Raw genomic sequence first — 21,361 nt, 5'->3', positions numbered from 1 at the left:
TAAATAAACAGCAGACAAACTGTGGTGCTGAGAAAGCCTCACTTGAGAAAGGAAGAAAAAATTTCTTCACCCAGGAGAGTAATTCCACTACAATCACTGCAGCCGAGGACGGATTTGAAGAAAACTGAAGGTAGTTTGGTGCTGTCATGGTGGTTGCGAGTATAGTGACCTCTGGATCCAATAGGAACCCACCACCTATATCACTTTCTTGGGTCAAAAAGTCCATAGATGTTCCTGATTTCACAATATAATTTATGGAAGCGGATTCAGAGAAAGAAATATGGATTGGATAAGGATCTAATCATCTGGTCAACAAGGAAGGATAGATCAACGAAAGACACAAGTCACACAACACATTTATATATGATTATATCACCCAGCACCAACACACACAAAAATCTATAACAAATATAACTCCAGCCCTTCTAGTTCCATTTCTCACTCCTTCCCTGCTATGGACCTACTGGAACACAGTTTCTAAGATCGATCTTGTAAGGCCTAAACCAAAACTCTTTTATGTGTTTCAGTAGAAATTTGGATCTCCCATACAAAACCCAGGATCACCCACCAAGACATAAAACACTCAACATCTAGTTTTAGTTTAAGACAAAACCTAAGTCAGTTCACAGACTGTACAAACAAAACCATGAGAAGATCACTCACTCAGCTATGTACACAGTCAGGAAGACAAGAACCCACTTATGAATTTCATTACCACTACACAGGATTAGAAGAGGATGCCTCTTCCCTCGGTTCTCTCAGATACCCAAGTAATGTTTCAGCCTGTGGAGTCACACAACCAAAGTCAAAGTTAGAATCAACTCATCTCTGAATTAGAAGAAGGGAAAAAACAAGGATTTTGTGAACAACACAGGCAAGAACTTTAATTGGCTGAAACAAAGATTTTGTGAGCTACACAGGAAGAAATTGAGCAAATCAAATTGGGCTAATAACCCGAAAGCTTTTCAAGTTGCAATCGAAATTCGCTACCAAAATTTCAGTTATTAGAAACCCTAAATAGAGAGTAAGAAAACCCCAAACTATAATTTTTACCTTGTGCTTCGCTCGAGCGCTTCCCGACTGAGAGAGGGCGACCAACGGAGGGATTCCACCTTCCCTAACCAACAACCCCCTATTCCGCACACTGTCTGCACAAAGTAGCAGGAGCGTTAAGACAGCGAACTCCTTCCCTTTGATCGATCCGTCCTCGATGGCTTCAACCAAAACCGGAATCCCTCCTTCCTCGACAATGGCCGTTTTGCCCTCTTGAATAGCGGCCAAACTACTCAAAACCACCATAGCCTTCTCCGCCAAACCGCTCCCCTGCTCCGAAATCATCCCCACGAGTGGTTTCACGGCTCCGGCGCTGACGGCCTTCTCTTTATTTTGCCGCACCGTACAGAGCTTGTAGAGCGTGGTAAGCGCGTCTTTCTTCCCACGAGTGGAGCCGTTCAGGAGCAGAGAAACCAAGGGTGGTATAGCTCCGCATGCACCGATTGAAATCTTGTTGTCTTCGATTAACGCGAGACTGAGCAGAGCACAAGCAGCGTTCTGCTTCGACACTTCGGTGCCGGTTTTAAGAACGTAAATGAGAGGTTTTATAGCTCCGGCATCGGTAATTAAGGTTTTGTTGTCTTCATGGAGGGAGAGATTCAAAAGAGCTGTTACAGCATGTTCCTGCGCCCACGGGTCACTGCAGCGGAGGAGAGGAATCAAGGCAGGAACAGCACCGAATTTACCAATGATAGCTCGATTCTCAGATCTATTCTTAGCGAGAAGACGTAGCTTCGCCGCGGCCAAGCGTTTGATAGCAATGGACGGAGACTGTAGACCTTCAACGCATGCCTTCACGGCTGGTTCAAGATTTACCGGGGGAGCGTTGTCGAGGATTTCTGAGGAGATATTCTCGCGCTGCATACACCCTAACCATGACTCCAGGAAAGTTTCACTGTTAGAATTGGATTCCACATCAACGGCGTCAGGGTTGTGAACATGATCAGGCGATGGAAGGCAAGCTAACCTCTGCAACTCTCCGGAGATGTCACTACTGCAAACAGAGAAATCAGTGAAAGCTTGAGAAAGGTCGAGGAGATCAGATTCCGCAACGGAGAACTTGACTGGCTTGTTGCTCTCCACAGAGAGCTCTCTCAATCTGAAATCGATAACAGATTCCGACAAGTTCTCGGAGACGGCAGCGGAATTTCCGTCGGTAGCAGAAGGAAATGAGCGACAAGAATCGTTTTGGAAAAGATTTGAACGAATCGTTCGCATGGATCGACCGGGAGTCCTCTGAACCTTAGAACCATGAAGAGAAGAAATGGCGGTGGAAGAGTAATGAGTCTGCGTTGTTGAGAGAAATCGATTGGAGTGATTATCTCCTGCTAGCGAAACCATGGCGGAACGAAAGATCAGCTCAAGGCGTACGGAGACGAAGAAGGAAGGAAGGAAAGCATTAGAAGTGTAGAAGAAGAAGAAAAAAATTACATTTGGTTTGATCTCTCAGGTTCGTTTCTAAACTGGTTAAATATGAAGCTCCAAAGATTCGACAATGGCGATTCTTCAAGAGCGGGTGCGAGGGTGTGACACAGACCATCACTTTTGACCTTTAATTTAAAATTTTAATTTTTTGTGGGGGTCGACGGTACGTGGGTCCTCCGATAGGACTCTCCGACTTATATGTCGTCTTTTAGCCTTTCTGGATTTGATGCGTTGATTTACGAAAATATCCCTTTTTTAATATTTTTATGAAAATATATTATCTGTCATCCATAATCTATCATCCATGATGATCTGACTCTGATTCTGATTCTTCCAGAAAACATAGAGAGATCAGATCAGACGATTCTGAGTGAGGGCATCTTTGTTGCTGCATCTAGGCTGTTTGATATTGTTGACGTTCACATCAAGCAAAGTAAAGAGATCAAATCTGGACCATCCAACTGTGGGAAATGCATTTGCAAAGGGCTATTGCACAATACGGATTTACACTAAAGTTTTGCCCTCGATTTTTTCCAAGGATTACAATAGAATCTGTCTGATTGCTCCTGAAAATTAAAATTAGTTATAAAAATGAAAGGGAAAGGTATTCGTACACAAGAGATTCTTTTTCATCGACTCTGTCAAATAGAAGAGGCAGGGTTGTTTATGTCATTTGTGATGAACATTTATGCCTGTCTGACTAAAATAGCGCAATCATGTGTTTATATTTGTCCTTTTCAATAAAAAGACATCTATACCCCTTGTTTAGGGATAAGGAGAGATAAACATAAGGAGCACTAGTAAAGGCTACACTCTCAAATAGAGAACCATGTCTTGAGAAGGGAAAAAGTGGGATGGTTCCTATCAGGCAGTGTAAGAAGATTTTCATTTTTCCCTTATTGAGGATAGAAGGAAATTACAAAAATGCAAGCAAAAATCTTTTTATTTTAGGTAAGGGTGTCAATCTGGAACCGAAATCATATACCGAAATCGAAATTGCCCGTGCAAAATCTCACCAAATCGCACCGTTGCAAAAATGGTATGGTATGGTCAAACGGTATTGACCACGGTACGGTACGATAACGGTTTTTATGGTCATACTATCGGTGTGTATCGAAACCGTACCATTTTATCGAATTTGTATCGTAACAGTATCGTTTTGGGGTGTAAACATGCAAAAATGAAATCGTACCGTTTTCGTACTATATGCATACCATTTTTGTATTGTATATATACCGTTTTCATATACATATCGTTTATAAAAATCGAATTTATACCATTTTTGTATTATATATATACCATTTTCGTATCGTATCAAAACCATACCGTAGCGGTACGGTTGCAGTATTGAAAATAGGATTCCTAAATGGTACGATACGGTATCGGTATTGGGTACCTATTTTTTGGTACCGTATTGAAACCGTACCGTATTACCAAAACCGTACCGATTGACAAACCTAAATTTTTAGGGAGAATGTTCTCTATGCCGCAGCGTAGGCTGCGCCTAGACACATGGGCCTGCCACTTAGGGGGGCAAGATGATCATTGCGCCCACCCCCATGTGCCTGGGCGCAACCTCCGCTGTGGCACAGAGAACAATGCCCCTTATTTATTATGTGAAAAAGGTATAAAAGAACTTGTCCAAAGGTGCCTCTTTTTTTTTTTTTTCAGAAGAATTATCAGGGAAAGAAATAAAGGTTTTAGTGGTCTAGAAGACAACAGTACTTTGGGGACCCAAGAAGATTACAAATCAACAATCCAGGGTACTTCCAAATCTTTTATTCAATTTTTGTGATCTGGACACTACGGACTATCAGATCATGTTGTGCCTTTTGTGGTATGTTTACCTTAGAAATTTTCTCCAATTTAGGAAAAATAATTATAAGGGGAAAAGATATCCACGACGCCAGCTCAAAAATGAAACTATATGCCCCCACCCACATTAATGTTCTCTCCCAAGTGGAATCTCATATATACCTCCCTATTTGAAGGGTTTCTCATAATACTCCCCTCTTTTTCAACCAACACATTGATGTTGGATCATTCTATCACATTTCATTGGTGTGCTCCTCTATACCGCTTGCTCGTAGAACTGTCTCCGTAAATATAAATTTATTTAGAAATTTTACATTATTTTTTTAATTTTTAAATCTTAAAGTCTCGATTACAAATAAAATTAGGGCAAGAAATCACTCACTGATGTATCCCTTCCACCAGTGTTGGGGCCAATGAGATCACTCGTAGTGGTTTAACGTGGATGGGAGTTTAGATTTTATTGGGGGTGGAACGGTAATTTTGCGTGTTTGGAAGTAGGAACCACATAACTAGGAAATTTTTATCCTCCCAAGTGCAATGGCCATCGTTTGATGCACTTTAAAGGTGCACTGGACAATGCACTGCACTTGAGAGGATGAAAATCTCATAACTAGGTAGCGTTCTTTTTCCCATAAAATTAATAATTAAAGTTGAAATAGTTTAAATGATTAGGAAAAGAGTTATGTGCATTGCCTATTTATTCTATCATGTTCTATAGGAGGAATGGGGAGGTGAGAACTAGGTCTTGTAGTTACATCTTGACAATGGAAGGTGATATTTTCAAAAATCACAAGATAAATCTGATGCATCCATTTTTTATGATTTTTTAATCTAAATCGATAATTCCCATTAAGGCTTGGGAGGGTGTACAATAGTATCTACACTCTAGAGTATTGGTACACATGCATGGATATACATGGGATATGTGGCAATACAAAAGGAGGTATTTGATGGAATTAGACTCTAAAATTTGAATGTGGGTAATCTAATTTGTGTCCTCTCTATCTAAGGGTCGAAATGGACATATCATTAGCCTAAGTGGTAGAATAGATATTTTGTGATACTTAGAAAAATAACAAATCTTTATAACAATAATAATCTGTTGTTGTATACTAATTTTTTTGAATCGGATCAACTGTTTGATTTTTTTTTTTTTGTTTGGATTAAATAAGCCAAACTATTTCACACCCACGCGGGAACTAGGACTACAATAGGATTGGATTGGGCCGGACCTTTGAAAACCCCTGCCCAATACTGAGTCCTCTTAACTAGGTTTAGGCCCAACCCGACCCTAACCCAAGGCTACTAACCCAGACTCAATCCTAAACTTCAATCCTAATTGGATCCGACCCTTGGGGCCAAGGTATTTCCTAGGAATTGTTCGGTCTGAGGACGGGATCGGCCGTCAAGGCTAAAGCTCCTTTCCGCTGCGCCGTCAGAATTTTCTTGTGAAAGTTAAAGTTGGTAAGTGGAATTCCAGTCAGAATTTTCTTGTGAAAGTAAAACTCGGTAACTGAATAGTCTCTTCTGAAAAGTGTTTGCTGTTAATTAAACCAACCGGAGCTCCAGGCGCCTCCATGGAGTAGAGTAGGGTAGAGAGTACAGACCACTCTCTATAGTAGACAAATTCCCACACGGGCAAATACAGGATGAGATGCATGGAGGAAGCGCGTTTGTTTGGAGTTACGTTGAGACGTTGAGTTGGTGTTGCTTAGTGTCTACAAACTATTATAGATAGACAGAATAAATAATGATGATAGATATCTTTTCTGGTACACAGTCTACGAAGGTAACCCATTTTGATCACGTGTGCGGTGGCTGTCTATTGCCCAAAGTCCACGGTTTTTACGACGACTGTCTGTAGGAAGAGGTTGGATCGGATGGGATCCCTTCGGCAATCCCTCTCCAGTAGTTCCAGTCTCCAGGGTCACCTTCGTCTTTTCGAACGAACTTTACCTAACCACGTGGAACACTTGTGGCCACGTATAAACGTCCGTGTAAATTGGGCTTTACTGCTTTTGCCACACTATCGTATAGCTATAGTTCCCCTCCCCCCCCAACCTCTTAGAGGCGTAGTGTATGGACGACACCTCCTATATATGGTCCTCTGTGACTGACGCCTGTCCTATTCAAGAAATATCCCTTGCCATCTGCATGGTATTCCAAACAATTCCCAACAACTAATCAACTATGGGCGGGCAGTGCTGGCCAGTAGTTTCACATTTGTTCAAAACATTAAAGAAGGGAAGTAGTTTTCTGTCAGATTGAGCTCCTCTCTAGGGAGCCCAGTGTCCAAGAGGCATCCAGCCGTTGGACAATACCGCCTACATCCTGATGGTAGATTGGGTACGCTTCAGGATGTGTGTCGTACACCCCAACTGTTGGATGCCTCTCTGGGCACTCCCTGGGCAGTGGGCTCCTTGGAGAGGAGCCAGATCCTTTTCTATCCAAGAGTAAGGCCTATGCCAGTGCTCCCATGTGTCTATCTCTCTCCTCCTCAAAATAAGGGGCAAAGATATCTTTTCATATGGAGAAGAGAGAGGTAGACTCATGAGAGTGCTGGCACAAGCCACAATCCTAGATAAAGTTCTTTTTCCCTGAAAATAAAAATAGACATGCAGGTTCAAGGGATATTTCTGAATGGAAGGATTTTTTTTATTTTATAAAATCTTAGTCCAAAGAATTCATGTATAAAATTTGGGAACAAGGGCTATGTTTGGATGTCAAAAAAAGAAAAAACATAGTAAGAAAAAAATTAAGATGATACGTACAATGATTGATTTATGTATTTATTTCTCTCTCTCTTTTCAAATTCAAAATTTTTTATTTTCTTTTCTTGACATCTAAACATAGCCAAACATATCGTTCAGATCAAAATCAGCCGAGATTGGTCTTGGTTTTGGATGATATGTACTTCAATTCTTGGCTTATGATAGGATCAGATCGATATCAACATATTATAGTTGATTCGAATTAGAATCTACCAAGATTGATCCAAATCCCAATTCCACTTTTTAAAACCCTGCCAAGGATGGAAGAGCATATAAAGATTGAGGACTCTTTAGGCTAAGGGCTCTCTCTCTCTCCCTCTTGGCAGCTTGAAGCATTTTGCTCAAGTTTGCAAGGTGTTTCAAATATTTCATCCTTAGATGATAGGATCATTTTTTAAAGAGTACATTTGTTTTTTTGCATTATGGATACAAGAAAAGTACAGTTATCAATGATCATAAATGTCTATCCCATACAACATTGGATCCATAATACTCCTATACTTTTCCCGGTACCAATAGCTATATCTTGCTCAGGATACTTTTTAAATTCTTGATTTTTCACTTGACTTCTAAACGAACTTTGGGTGTATTGTTTGTCAAGAAAATAAGAGTAAATTGAACTCTAGGTGTATTTTATTGAATTAGTGCTTATTGATGGATGAACGATGATAAAAGAAATTGACTGATATATTATCAGTAGTACATGTCCTTTCACAATTTTTTTCATTTATAATTTTTTTTATTATGTTCGATTCAGTTATATACACATCATGAGGCACCTTTTCTTATCGGACTTTTTCAACAAGTAATCATTGGGAGACACTTAATAGGAATCGCGATAACAAGCACACCAATGTGGAACGATGAAACAGAGGAGAGTACAAGAGGTCATTTTTTTTTTTTGTAAGAACAAGAGGTCATTTCATGTGACATTATAAAGTTCTGATTTGACACCAAATGCCTTAGGTTATTTTAGATAAATTCACCAAATGCCTTAGGTAGTGAGCAAACATGTCAGGTCGATGAGAAGAATTCAAATTTGCATTTGAATTGCTACTCATATGATTGTTTGCTCTTGTTTCAAAAGCATAAGTTTGACAGCTGTTTTCCTATACTTCTCCATTATGAACTCAGACATATAAATTGTTTAAAAAAATTATGTTGATGATGGTGACTTAAACCAAAAAATAATAAAGTAACAAGAAAAGAGAAGAAGGATAAGAAGACAAAAAAAAAAAAAAAACACATGGTATCATAGCCCAAGATCCTTTATTCTCTCTGTAAGTTATTTGTTTTCGTATAGAATAAGATATGTTAAAAAACTATATGTGAGGGGGAATGTTGAGATGTTGAATGTTATAGAGATATAGTCCTGTTAGATTAATTATATTTGATATATGTATCCATCAAATCTAATTTAATGTGATTAAATTAATTAATACATTTTGATCTTCATGTGTTTGTTGTGATTTAATAATATGCAATTGATCACTTTTACCGTTATTAGTTCACAGTTATAGATAAACTAGGGCATTGTATTCTAGGGTTGTCATGAATATTAAAATAGAAATATAAATATTGGTACTTAACTGTATTGAACTTGATCCATTTAAAATTCTTGATTTGGTTTACTACTATTTTATTCGCAAAAAGGAGAATTTTGATGGTAGATGTCTACCGACAAAACTGACTGCATAACAGACATTCGTTATATGGTCTATATACACGAATGTGGGTGTTCTTCAATAAGATTTCGAACATCCAAATATGTGAGTAATTGGATAATGATTGATCGAAATCTGGGACCTCGATAATATTAGTTGAATATTATTATTTGAAAGAAGTTTCAAATAATTTTGGTTGATCATTGGTCTTAATACTCATGGTTAATTATGTAATGCATTTGCAATTTTGGCGAGACGTTTGTTTCCATACTTGTGATGGTACATTGTGGATGTTGGTAGTGTGAAAAGAAAGTGTAATGGAAGTTTCTACCATAGGGGTTTTCAGGTTACACCTTTTGGAGAGATGTTGTTTTGGTGTAATTAAGATAAACTTAAAGTGTAGAGATTTCTTTTTGTACAAATATGGATAATTTAAAGGACTACCCTTTAGGATCACACCATTTGATATGATCTTGACCATTGATTTATAATCCCTTGATTAATGCTTTTCTATTTAAAAGGATGTTTGGTTCAAATCCTAGTTGTGATATACAATTATTCTCAATAGTTAGAGAAAGAGTTATTGAGAGTGTAAAAACAAGTCTTTTTCTTCCACAAACTAGGGTTTCTGCCATTGGAGTTGGAGCAAAGCCTTGGTGATCATACTCTTGTGTTGTGATACGGTCCATTCAACCTCCAATGCCAGTCAAATACGTATGACAAAGTTGGACAAAAAAATCGACTCAGAAGAAAAAGACGCTTGCGGTCCAATCGGATCCTCGACCAAGGCTCAACGATAAGAACACGCGCAGATGAACTTTACACGTAGACCGCCAGGGGCACAATCGCTGACAAATGCTGCCAATTCGATTAAATGGTCCCCAGATCAGTTCACCAATTTGCCTTGGAGACTACGTAACCCTAAGAGGGGGAGGGCAAAAAAAGACATTTGAGGAAAGATAAGACGGGATATTTGAAGAGAGACAGAAGGAAGAAAGGTAGGTTCTAAAGTTCTAAGCCCTTCTAGAACCCTAGCAAGAGAGAGATATTCAACTTTGGTCATTGGCCAATGGCACTCCAGAACTCGATTAGCTCCCCATCTCCGGCCCCTTCTCTTAGCTGTTGATTTACATTGAATTCTGACTTAGGCATCGGAGGGATCTCCCCTGGGGACGCACTCAGGAGCGCTAACCTCCCTTGTCTTCTAGTTCCATAATGGTGCAAGATTGCGTTGGACCGGAATCGGATTGCGAAAGGAGGATTTCGATGTCAACATGTTGTATCATTAGTGCGTTCTAGGTAACCTATTTATCCCAATGATTGATTTGTTATCAAATGTGTTCATAGAGATATTGTTTCTATAATTTTTTTATGTATCTAGTATCGTACCGCTTCCGCTTCCATTGTCGCCAACAAGTCCCGCATCAATTAGTTTATGTCCTTGGTGGATTCATATACTGTACAAACTATCCCCACTTAATACTTAAGGTTTTAGATTTATATAGGATACGATGTGATAATATTTAGTATGCTTTCCTACTTTATTTAACAAAATTTACTTTCCCTTTAACCATTCATTGAACTACCAAGCTCTAAAACTATTTAAAATAAACTCACAATGGAAAATAAAACATTTTCCCCCCGGTTTTTAGAATGGTAAAATATTTAAACGAGACAAAACATATGAAGCTATACACTAATGAAAGATTAGAAGAATCACAAAAAAAAATTGAGAAGAAAATTAAGCCATTCATGCTATTAATTTGACTTTAGATTTGGCACTTACAAGGTTTATGATAACTTAGGAGAACCAAGACTCATTATCTTCCTTTTTCCTAGTGCTGCAACCTGTCAATATTTGGAATGGAAAATTGACTTATCAAGCAAGTAAGAGAAAATGACATTAGATACAAATAAGCACGTTTAGTATCCAAAGAAAAAGGGCATTACAGAAAGTGGGTTCATCAAGTGGGGCAAAGAAAGCATTTAATCATTTAATGTTAAGAGTCTTAAGACTCCTAAAAGCTTAATTATTAACCACAGTTCTAAGCGTGCATATTGCATTTGGGAAAGTCATTCAAAGCCAAAAGGGCAGGTCAGGAAGCATTGTGGTTCATGGGACAAGTTAGGAGTGCCTAAATTTCACCCATCAACCTTAATTGCCTTTGATTATTACTAACCCAAACTTTTTAAAAAGGGTGGGTGAAGTGATGCTTCACTTTGTCATCTCCTCTACTCATTTCAATCCAATTCCTTCACAAGACTTTCTTTGACTTTATAGAATATTGTATTTGTGCAGTAGAGGCAGCTAAGGCCAAAAAAGAAAGTTTAGTTTTGATTAATCAAATTTAGCTTGATGGCCATCAGCACAATTAAAAAATAATAATAATAATAAGATTTGGGATCTTACTAGTATGAATGCCTTCTGAGACAGATATAAACTATTGTATTTGTGCAGAAATAGGCCATAAAAAATGGAATAGTTTTTGGTCAACAAAATTTTGATTGAGGTCAAAGAAAAAACAAAGGATTTTGCAGGTATGAATGCTTTCTGGTATAAAGGATAAAGACTATCCCCTCATGTGATGTCAGCCACTTTCAAACCTAAAAGGAATTTTAAAAAATTGGATTTTATTAATTGGAAGGGTCATATGAATTTTTATTTTTTTTTTTTTAAATATAAAGCTTAGGATAAGGGTTTGTTGGTTAGGCAGATCACGACAAGCAGATGGTATTTTGGAGACAAAATCTTGAGTACGTATAAGAGAAATTTAGATACCCTTTATATAGGGAAGAGTAATTAGTAATTATTCTACTTCTAGTTAGTGTCCAAAAAGATTTTATTTTGCATTGCTAATCAACGAATCTTTTGTCTAAAACTTATATAATTTTTTTTCGATTGGGGAAATTCAACCATAGGATCCCTTTCGTATACATCCGATTGGAGAAATCCCAACCCCTAAAACTTGTGTTTGTGTGTGTGTGTATGTATGTATGTGTTATGAAACCTTCAATCACTTCCTCACATCTCTTTCCAAGTTAGCTTTCAACCTTTCTATATCTCCAGCTACCATTCATAATAAGAAGCTTGAAGTCACAATTTTTTGTAGGAAACTAATACTTTAAAAAATAAGAAGGAGAAGGTATGCATACAAGGGAGATTCTCCTGGCAATTCAATTAAATAGGGTGGATAGGGGTGCTTTTGTCATTTTGGATAGGTAATTATGTTAATCTGACTATATTTAATGTCGATCGTGTACATGCATAGTTGTATATGAAAACTTTTGCCAAAAAAAAAAATCTCAAGATCTCTTTTGACAAAAGTTTATTTGCACACCTAATTGTGTCACATGGAAGGATGATTCAGCCATTCTAATTTCTAACGTTGGGATATATAGAGAATAATTGGATTGGTCATATGTAAATTTTCGACTCAAAATTTAATTATTTACCCTCTCATATCAGCCCTCCTTCATCCAAATCATTCACTTACAATCCTGTTAGTAGTAGTAGTAAATTTTTTTATACGAGCAAATGAGAGGAAAGAAGGAAAATAAAAGTGAGAAAAAGATAAAATAAGATATGAGATAAATATATTTTACTGACGAAGCAAGGGACTCTTGGCATAATTGGGAGGTCGCCGATCTTCTTTCTCTCACCAGAGAAATTATTGGAATTTTGATACATACCATGTGACAAGGTGCACATAACAATTTTTCAATACTCTAGTTTACCATGTGAACATGTTCATCCCTAGAAACTCAACTTGTCTCCTTTTTAGCTATTTTAACTTATGGATTACTGAAAATAATTTAAATCAGATTTACAAAACATTGAACTGTGTTAATGGTTGAAACAGTTGAATTGTCGAAGAGATCCACGAACTTTAGAAAGGGCTCTCACCATTAATTCGATCGGGAGAGTGCAAATGATTTAATCACCAAACACTTAGACCTCTAGAATGAAGGCAGGTTGGGCCGGTGCACCAGATGGATTGACCATGGTCTTACCATCTACTATGGAGTTTTACATGAAAAAACTGTTTATGAGGGTGGTTGCATGTAAAATAAAATCAAAGAGCAATCTCTATATTTTGAAAGGATGAGGGATTTATATAGAGGGTGGGCCTTAGTGCAACAGTAAGATTGCTCCATTGTGACCAAGTGATCACAAGTTCAAGTTTGGAAATAGTTTCTCTGTGAAATCAGGGGTAATGGCTGCGTACATTATGACCCTCCCTAAACCCCGAAGTGGCGAGAGCCTCATGCACATGGTATACACCCTTTTTTAGGGATTTATATACATTGCAAAGTTTTTTTTTTTTTTCTTTTCTTTCTTCTCCAACTTGGCACTGTTGAATGTCGCATCTTCCATGTGTTGAGCTCTCAAGCCCACACAACAATACATCACCATATTAGGGCACTGTAGAAGAATTTTTTCCTTCTATAATCCATTCAAAGATACATACACTGTTTTTTGTTTTTTTAATAAATAACAAGAAAGCCTAACTTGCCTCCGTTAAAGTATTGATAAATTGGCATCATTAATAACAGTAGGCGGATGGGCAGAAGGCAAGTCCAAACACTCAGAAAAGGAGAAAGAAGAAGACACCAAAGGAGTGGTGGAGAAGATAAGGAAAGATAAGGATTAGGTTAAGAATGGATTGATTAAACATGACCTGATATCTATGAATCCAAATAAAGTACATAGTGATGCCAATAATACTAAAAATCACTTACAAACACATAGAAACATAGATATATCATTAAACAAGGAAATGAAAAGATTAAGAATGGAACCACCTCTAAGCCGATAGATAGCAGGGAGCGAAACTATATATTTAAATGAGAGATCAAGAAAGGAGAAATGAGTGAATATAAGGGAAGTGCTTACAATAACAACAATAACAACAACAACTCAGTCTTATCTCAATTAAATGGGGTTGGCCACATGGATCTTTTCAAACAAAGTTGGGAAAACTCAGATTCACATAAAGGAAATGAAAGTAAGAGGAATGAAGAATAGAAATGAAGAAACGAGACAAGAAAAGTGAGAGATCAAAAATGAAAGATGAAAGTAAGAGGAAAGAGGATAGCCCAGGAAAATCTCTGCTACGTGGTGTCAACGACGTGGATCCATGCTCTCCAATAGGCTCTATTTGAGGTCATACTTGACACAAGACCAAGGTTATGCGTGTCATTCTTCACAACCTCACATATGGTAATTTTAGGCTTGCTCCTAACTCGTTTAGCTCATTCAATCGAAATTAGATCACTCCTCTTTACTAAGCGTCCCTAGACCTCCGTTGCACATTGCCAAACTACCTCAGACGACATTCTCAAAGCTTGTCGTTGATTGGGGCGACTCCCACATCAGCTCTAATACATTCGTTTCTCACTTTATCCTTCTTAGTTTTACCATACATCTATCTTAACATCCTCATCTCTGCAACACATAGGTTCGTTATATGACGCTTTTTAACTGCCCAACATTCCTTTACCCATTTTGAAATTGCATTTTTTCTTCCATTAGGAAGACAAGAAAAACATAAGAAAGTTTCAAATTAAGTAATTGATTAGGAAATCATTTTCTGCATATTCATGATTCACAAGATATAGCGCTTCGATCAATTTTTTTTTGTTTTTTAAAGTAGACCTCAAGGTACAATGTTTCGCATAAAATTCAGCCCATAGAGTTTCCCAAGTGGGATAATAAATGTCTGAAACTCAAGACTATATTATCAACGTGTATGAACAAACATGGAGATCATGCAATACACAAGAGAGTTTAATTGAATTAAACTAAAAAATCTGACATACGATTAATTCAAAACATGTGGTAACCATTCAATAGTCAGAATTACCACATCATCATCCCACTTGGTACAATGAGATGAACCACCTTGATAAACTTACAGAGGATGGACCACTTAAATGAGTTTTTCATATTATACTGATTTTCATAAAATGAATACATCCATCCAAACAATGGAAAAAAAAACCTCTATACATCAAACTTTGGTTAGTTCTTTCTAGATATTCGACAGTGTGGGAAAGAATGTGCACGCCACACTAATGGTGTTCTTGAAAAAGGTATCATCTACATGATCCCATATTCAAAGTAGAGGAGAAATGAAAGATAAATTACACTTTTTTTTTTTTTTGGAATTGGGAGCGGGGGACTAGGGAGGGGGTAAGGTACCAGCCAGGAGACTCGAACTCGAGACCTCCTGATGACCATGGGCATGTACCGCACCCAGGCTCACCAATTGCACTAGGCAACTATTGGTTGGACGATCTTTTCACACGGTCCTATGTTTGGGCCCAAATTGCATGCAAACCGACAAAGATCTTTTTCCAAGTAAGTTTTTCTGATCTCCTTTTCCCTTTTTATTTTCAAATTTTATATTATTTGAATTTGTGGAGATTTTGCAATCATATAAAAGGCAAAAGGTTTTGTGCATAACTGTGCACTGTCCTATCCCACCTCTTACATGAGGTTGTCGAAATAACAAACCCCATTTAATTAGGATGAAATTTTGCTGCTACACTAGTAGCAGGAATGTTCCTACAATAAGGCCTGGCAGCCAAGCAAATGGAATCTTAAAGGCCAATTTAGAAAATACTAAAACCTAGGAGGAATTTATGAACCCAATGGGATAATGAATTATTCCATTTCCTTAGACGGAGTCTCATGTCCCCTCCAAGCCAGCTTTGCTAACCCCTTGGGTCAAACCCCATTTAATTATCAAAGATTGTTACCTCTAATGTGGTCGTGCATGAAAACCTTTCCCATAAAGAAAATAACATAAAAATGACTTTAATGTTCAAATATGAGAAACAAAAATTCTTTAGAAGAAGAGAAAGAGAAAAATAAATTCATGATAACCGAGTTTTAAGACTTCAATGTTTGCCTAATCTTTTACCTTCGTTGTCCAATTCAAAATTCAGAAAGAAAAAAAAAAAAACAGAAAAATAATGTAATAAACAAAAGTTATCCATTAAGCTCATCTCAAAAAATAAAATTAACAAAAAAAAAAACACTCAATTATGGCTTGCATTGTCTTTTTCAAGTGTCCCCACCAATCCTTCCCTCCTCATCTTCTCCTCCTTGGATTTCCTGCAGAAAACCACCCACCCATTCACCTCCAAAGCTATACAAACTCCGATCAAGGTAGACAGAGCCAAACAGTAACCCAACTTAGCATAAGACCTGCTAATACCCATCACATCAAAACCCTGAAACACATTCACAACCCCCAACACCACACATCCATACCCAACAAAATGGTGATATGACTTCCAGTACTTGCGAAACTTGTTTGTAGTCTTGGGCCTAAACAACAATGCCAATGTCTGCAAACTCGCCAAGCAAAATGCCGCAAATCCAAGCTTCCGGTGGATACCATACTCCACTCCTGGAGACAAAGCCCCAAGCCGGACTCCAATGGCGAACCCTGCGGTACCAATCAGGAACGCCGATAGCTGAATACCCGCGTGAGCATAGAACCAAGCAGGCCCCAATGCGTTTATGTGTCGGAGGTATCTCGCCGTGACGACTCCCACGGGCAGCAAGAACCCCCAAGTGACGGCATTCAGGATGCCGTGCACGGTTTTCAGGGTTTTGATGTCGTTGTGTCTTGCGGAGGCGGCGCCTGACAAGACGTCGATGGTGGCAACGGAGGAGAGGTCGTTAGCTGTGGTGGGATGGATGGTTGGGGAATAGCCCTGCACGTAGAGGCCCCGATTCCAGACGTGGTGGATCTTGGTCTTGTTTGGGACGAGCTTCAGTGTGGCGTAGATTTGGACGGAGGCGCCGTCGTGTACGGTGGCGGTACGGCCGCTGAAGAGGGCGGCGGAGGAAGAGAGGAGGTGGGTGTCGAGTGTGTGAGAGAGGAGAGGTGAGCGTTGGAGCTTCACGGTGGGGTCGAGGATGTACGGAAGGACAATGATTACGCCGGAGTTGGGGTCGGGGAAGGCGATGAGGGCGCGGGTGCCGGTCATCTCCGGAGTAGAAGGGTTGATTCCCCAAGCAACCCAACCAGAGGGGGAGATGAAGTTCCCGAAGAAGACGAGATCGAGGGTGGCATTGTGAGGATAAAAGGTCCATGCAATGGAGGCTTCCTGGGTAGGTAGTGTCATGCACTTCTGATATGTCTTGGTGGGTGTAATGGTGGTACAGTGAGCCGCAGTCGCCATTTTGGACTCCGAAAGGAAGAGAAGCAGGAGGAGCAACATGACCATGGTTGTGAGTTGTGAGTTGTCCTCCATGGATAGAAGAAAGTTCTGTGCAGGTCTGCAAGGAACTATGATAGTGAAAGTGAAAGGAAGGGTGTGTTATCTTTATGCGCGTTGTATGTTTGTTTAAAGTCGTGAATGAATTCAGTTGTTGAGACTTGGGGAGTGCTTAACGTTGAAGGTAAGCAATGGACACACAATACACCATATCTGTGAATAAGTATGTGATTGATTTGTTATATTCGGTTGGTGGTAGTGGTCAGTGGGTGATAAAAGAATTGAAGTGAACAGACTCTCTCATCATAGCTGATCATGTGTGGAGACTTCACTGATTTTTGTAATATTTTTTGGATTTTGTTCATATAAACTGGTACTATGTTCTTCTTTCTAAGTCGTTTTCAGAAGACTGAGGAGGTGAAGGGAATTTGGAAGAAAGATCATTAATTGTTGTCACTGCTCACTACCATTTTTGAGGTTAAGGATGAACTTCACTTTGAAGCTAAGTTAATGGGGCTGGTCGAATTGGATGGTAAATGCCAATAATGTCATAATGGACATTGATTTGGGGTGGTCCATAAGCATAACCAATTGAGCTACTCATATCCCCCCTCCCACTCTCCCTAAAAAAGTTAAAAGATTTTTGGGATAGGGTTCCTGAGCGGTGTGATGGAATGGTTTCATACATGGGATCGTTATCCTCTCCTGTTACTGCACGGTGCAGTGCTGCATCGTGCGGCGCTGCAGAGGCCATGTGGCATAGTGGGCCCCACATGGTGCACATGGCCTTTGCAGCCATCGCATGATGCAGCACTGCACCGTGCAGTAACAGGGTTAGGATAAAAATTCTTCATACATGGGAGGGCATCGATAACTTTTTTTCCAATTTTTTTTTTCTTGGTATCTCTAGACTAGCATCGAGTTTTGCCACATCGAAGGAAGACAACTTTTTATAGACTAGTAGTTCTAGATGGTGTCTTTAGATTGGCATAAAGTTTTGGCCATGGAAGGTGATGTGGTAATTTTGACCACCCGTGAATATCTAGGAAATGATCGAGATTGGTGAGCAACATTTTAAAATTTTCAAACTTTGATTTATATTCCTTTCATTTTTTCGCGGTTCATTTCTTCTTAGAAAAAATTCATTATTTCACTAGATTTTTTAAGTTTTATTTGTCACTTGGCCAACCCCATGGTGTAGGACTGGGTCTTTGAACCGCAGCTAAGAAAGTAGTGCGGTACTTATTAAGTGCTAGGGATTTCGGGTTAGCCCACAGAAGAGATGACAGACTTGGGATAGCCGGATAATCCGATTCAGACTCCAATGGTTGAACTGATGACATGGAATCGATCTCTGGTTGTGTCTACTTGATGGTTGGAGGAGTTCTATAGGGAAATGGAAAGATGTCAAGTAGACGGTTAAGACTGTGGTTGCTCTATCTACCATGTAAGAAGCGTGATGGCGTTTTGAGGCGATAGAATGGGGTGTATGGTTAGGGATTTATTGCAGAACAAAAGGTTGCTGACTCTGTCCGTAAACCCTTGTGGTTGTGGTGAGACAAGAGTTCTGCAAAATTACCTACCCAAAGGAACGTCGAAAGGCAAACAGCTTAAGACGTGTAGTGACAAAGTATCTTCCTGTCAGAGAAAAGGTAACTAAAGGAGAGGTCGATGGTATTCATGTCCCTGCTGGGGAGTTGGTGACTGAATCTTTTCCATGGTTTCGATCTATAGGGTTTTCTCTGAGGTCTTGTTGTTAGGAGACCAACTAGTAGTGTGTGACCAAAAGTCCCTAGATTCATGGAGGCATCAAACAACATAGTACTTGTAATGTTTGTTTAAGTGATGGCAGTGTGATTCCCAAGGTTTAGTGGGAGTCTGTGTTGTTTTGACGATTATGACTGTCATGTTCATGATATGTCGGTTTAGTGGGAGGATGTTGCTCCCCTTTTGATTGTTATTTGAGCTCTTTGTTTAATCAGTGTTTTGTATTTCCTGCCATCTTGATGCAATTATTGGTTATGGTTTCTTAGTACATTATTGCATGACATGTCTTATATGTACACGATGGTAATATTTAGCCTAGGATAACAAAATGACAGTCAACCATAGGCGGTATTTAGCTAAAGATAATGAAGTGGCGATTAGCCATAAGCTGTATAAAGCCAAAGTTCTTTTAAAATGATGGATAAAGTCGTGGGCGGTAAGCCAAAGTATGGTGTTAACTCCAGTTCATGGTTGTTTAGCCCAAGTATGAGTTAATATCAAAGTGTACTACATGCGAGGATTTTCAAGGTAAAGGACCTACGAGGAAATGAGCATGTACTTGCTGATCACCTGTTATGCTCTTGTTTCCTTGTTGGTACATATACCCAAAGAGGTTCGAGTTAATAGGTCATTTGTGGCTATGATGACAGAAAATTGTATGCCGTATATTGAGGCATATCTTCTGTTGTCGTTCGACACAAGTGGGTGTTAATAAGAATCAAAGTATTTTGAGTGAAATAGGATTATGGTCAATTCCAATAAAGATATGTGTATTAATTTTGCCCTAGTGGGAGATTGTTGGGTTTTGGGCTTCATTAATATATTTCATCTTTATTGGGCCCATAAGGTAAATATCAATAATTCATTCTAGGTTTAAGTCAGGGGTATAACTGACCTTACACATTTTGGGAGTGTGGTTAGGGTCAGGGAGGATATAATATATATTCAACCCTAAGGTCCCCACAACCGTCACTTGTTGTTTTGAATTCCTACTCATGGGAGAAACAGTGAAAAGGCTGTGGAAGGCTAAAGGGAAGGAAAAAGCTTGGGGATTGACTATAACCGCCGTTAATCAAGGTATGTTATTTATGATTTTCAGTTATGGTGTTCCAAATCCATGTGGGCATATGTATGATTGAAAAGGGTCTGTAAATCCCTACATCACTTGTATTTGAAAATGTGAATAGCTGCTAGTCAAGGGTAGGTAGGAGAGCATCTAATTGAATCTAAACCGCATCATAATATTGTTTAGGTTTTGTTTTCATATTGCAAAAGAATACAAAATGAGATTTGGTGAGCACCTTTGTTTACTATATCATTTTAGAGAAAAAAGATATTTGCCTGATCGCGTGGCCCTTGTGCCCCAAATATAGGACTGCATAAATTTACCGTCCCTTCCCCTCTTGAAATAAAAAAATTTCATCCATGTTGATGCCCCTGGTTGTGCTTAGCGCAAGGGTCATTCGACAAGGTATCAATTTCTTGTCCAATCTTTTATTTTTTTTATTGATTTTGAAAATGACATTAATCCAAGATACCGAATGTTACGAGGAATTGGACATAAATCTTACATACGTAAATATTTACAATAAAATACAATTTTAATTGAAAACAATAATAACAATAAATATCTTTAAATAATACTAATTATTTTGCGTTAGGTTTTAATTTAATTTTTATATTTTGGTAACATTTTGAATTAGGGTTTAACAAGTAAAAGTTATGTATTGGGAAATAAGATTATTCTTTAAAAAATTAGATATAAGTAAGATCGAGTTTCCCTTCATCCATAGTGAAGAAGGAATCCCTAGTATGGGAGTTTTTTTTTTTTTTTTTGGTAAAGATATGGGAGTTAATGATGACATATGAGTCTAATCACATGGTCACAAAGAAAACTTAATCTTATATGGTACTAGATAAAAATTATAAGATTGGGCTCCTCTGCGGCCTGGGTTGTGAGGCCATCGTGCTATGTGCAACTCCTAGGTTACCACCTCAGCACAGATGCCCATCCATTGATTGGCCATCAAACTCCTAAAAAATGCTACTCAAAATTCAAATTTGAAATAAGCTTGATGCCCATCCAATGGTTGGGCATTGGATGGGCATCTATGTTGAGGTGGCAACCTGGGAGTTGCGTACAGTATGATGGCCGTACAATTCCTACCCACCGAGGATCCAACTCCAAAGTTATAAGTAGTACCATCCCACATGCCACAAGTATAGTGCATCATTCATTAGAAGTAATACATTCATTTACTATCATTAACAGAGTCCCCCAACCCCCCAATTTAATTGGTATGATACCAATGGTGTAGGTCCACAAGGTTGAGATGAAAGAGTGTGTATAGAGAGAGATGCAGCATGTTTTATTCAAATTTTATTATCTTTTTCCTGTTTCTTATTAGGGTAAATTACTTGTACACCCATGTATTATCGATTGTTTGACACCCCCAAGTTTGAAACTATTACTTGAACCCCTTTTACATTTTAAGATTTCTTACAACCAGCCCATGTCCATTAGTCAGTCACGGTTTAGTGATGGCGTCATGGGTTAGAAAACTCCTAAATGCCCAAACTACTCTTTAAGGGTAGTAGTAAAGGGAAGGCATCTTCATCGTTGAACAGCCC

At 38.7% G+C, this 21,361-nt stretch overlaps 2 protein-coding genes across 2 annotated transcripts; both read right to left on the bottom strand.

Moving 5' to 3' along the window:
• Nucleotides 1–388: 388 nt before the first annotated feature.
• Nucleotides 389–17,139, bottom strand: LOC122642462 (cytochrome b561 and DOMON domain-containing protein At2g04850). The gene is made up of 2 exons (XM_043835947.1): nucleotides 15,759–17,139; nucleotides 389–399 (listed from the first exon to the last, which is right to left on the bottom strand). The coding sequence occupies exon 1, from the start codon at nucleotides 16,997–16,999 to the stop codon at nucleotides 15,773–15,775; it is 1,227 nt and encodes a 408-aa protein (XP_043691882.1). The 5' UTR covers nucleotides 17,000–17,139; the 3' UTR covers nucleotides 389–399; nucleotides 15,759–15,772.
• On the bottom strand, nucleotides 459–2,434 carry LOC122642461 (U-box domain-containing protein 4-like). The gene is made up of 2 exons (XM_043835946.1): nucleotides 1,054–2,434; nucleotides 459–783 (listed from the first exon to the last, which is right to left on the bottom strand). The coding sequence occupies exons 1-2, from the start codon at nucleotides 2,392–2,394 to the stop codon at nucleotides 718–720; spliced, it is 1,407 nt and encodes a 468-aa protein (XP_043691881.1). The 5' UTR covers nucleotides 2,395–2,434; the 3' UTR covers nucleotides 459–717.
• Nucleotides 17,140–21,361: the final 4,222 nt, after the last annotated feature.

The sequence above is a fragment of the Telopea speciosissima genome, chromosome 10 (assembly GCF_018873765.1).
Source record: "Telopea speciosissima isolate NSW1024214 ecotype Mountain lineage chromosome 10, Tspe_v1, whole genome shotgun sequence".
Lineage (NCBI taxonomy): Eukaryota > Viridiplantae > Streptophyta > Magnoliopsida > Proteales > Proteaceae > Telopea > Telopea speciosissima.
The sequence above is the reverse complement of the archived record's forward strand: the minus strand, read 5'-3'. Positions and strand labels throughout refer to the sequence as shown.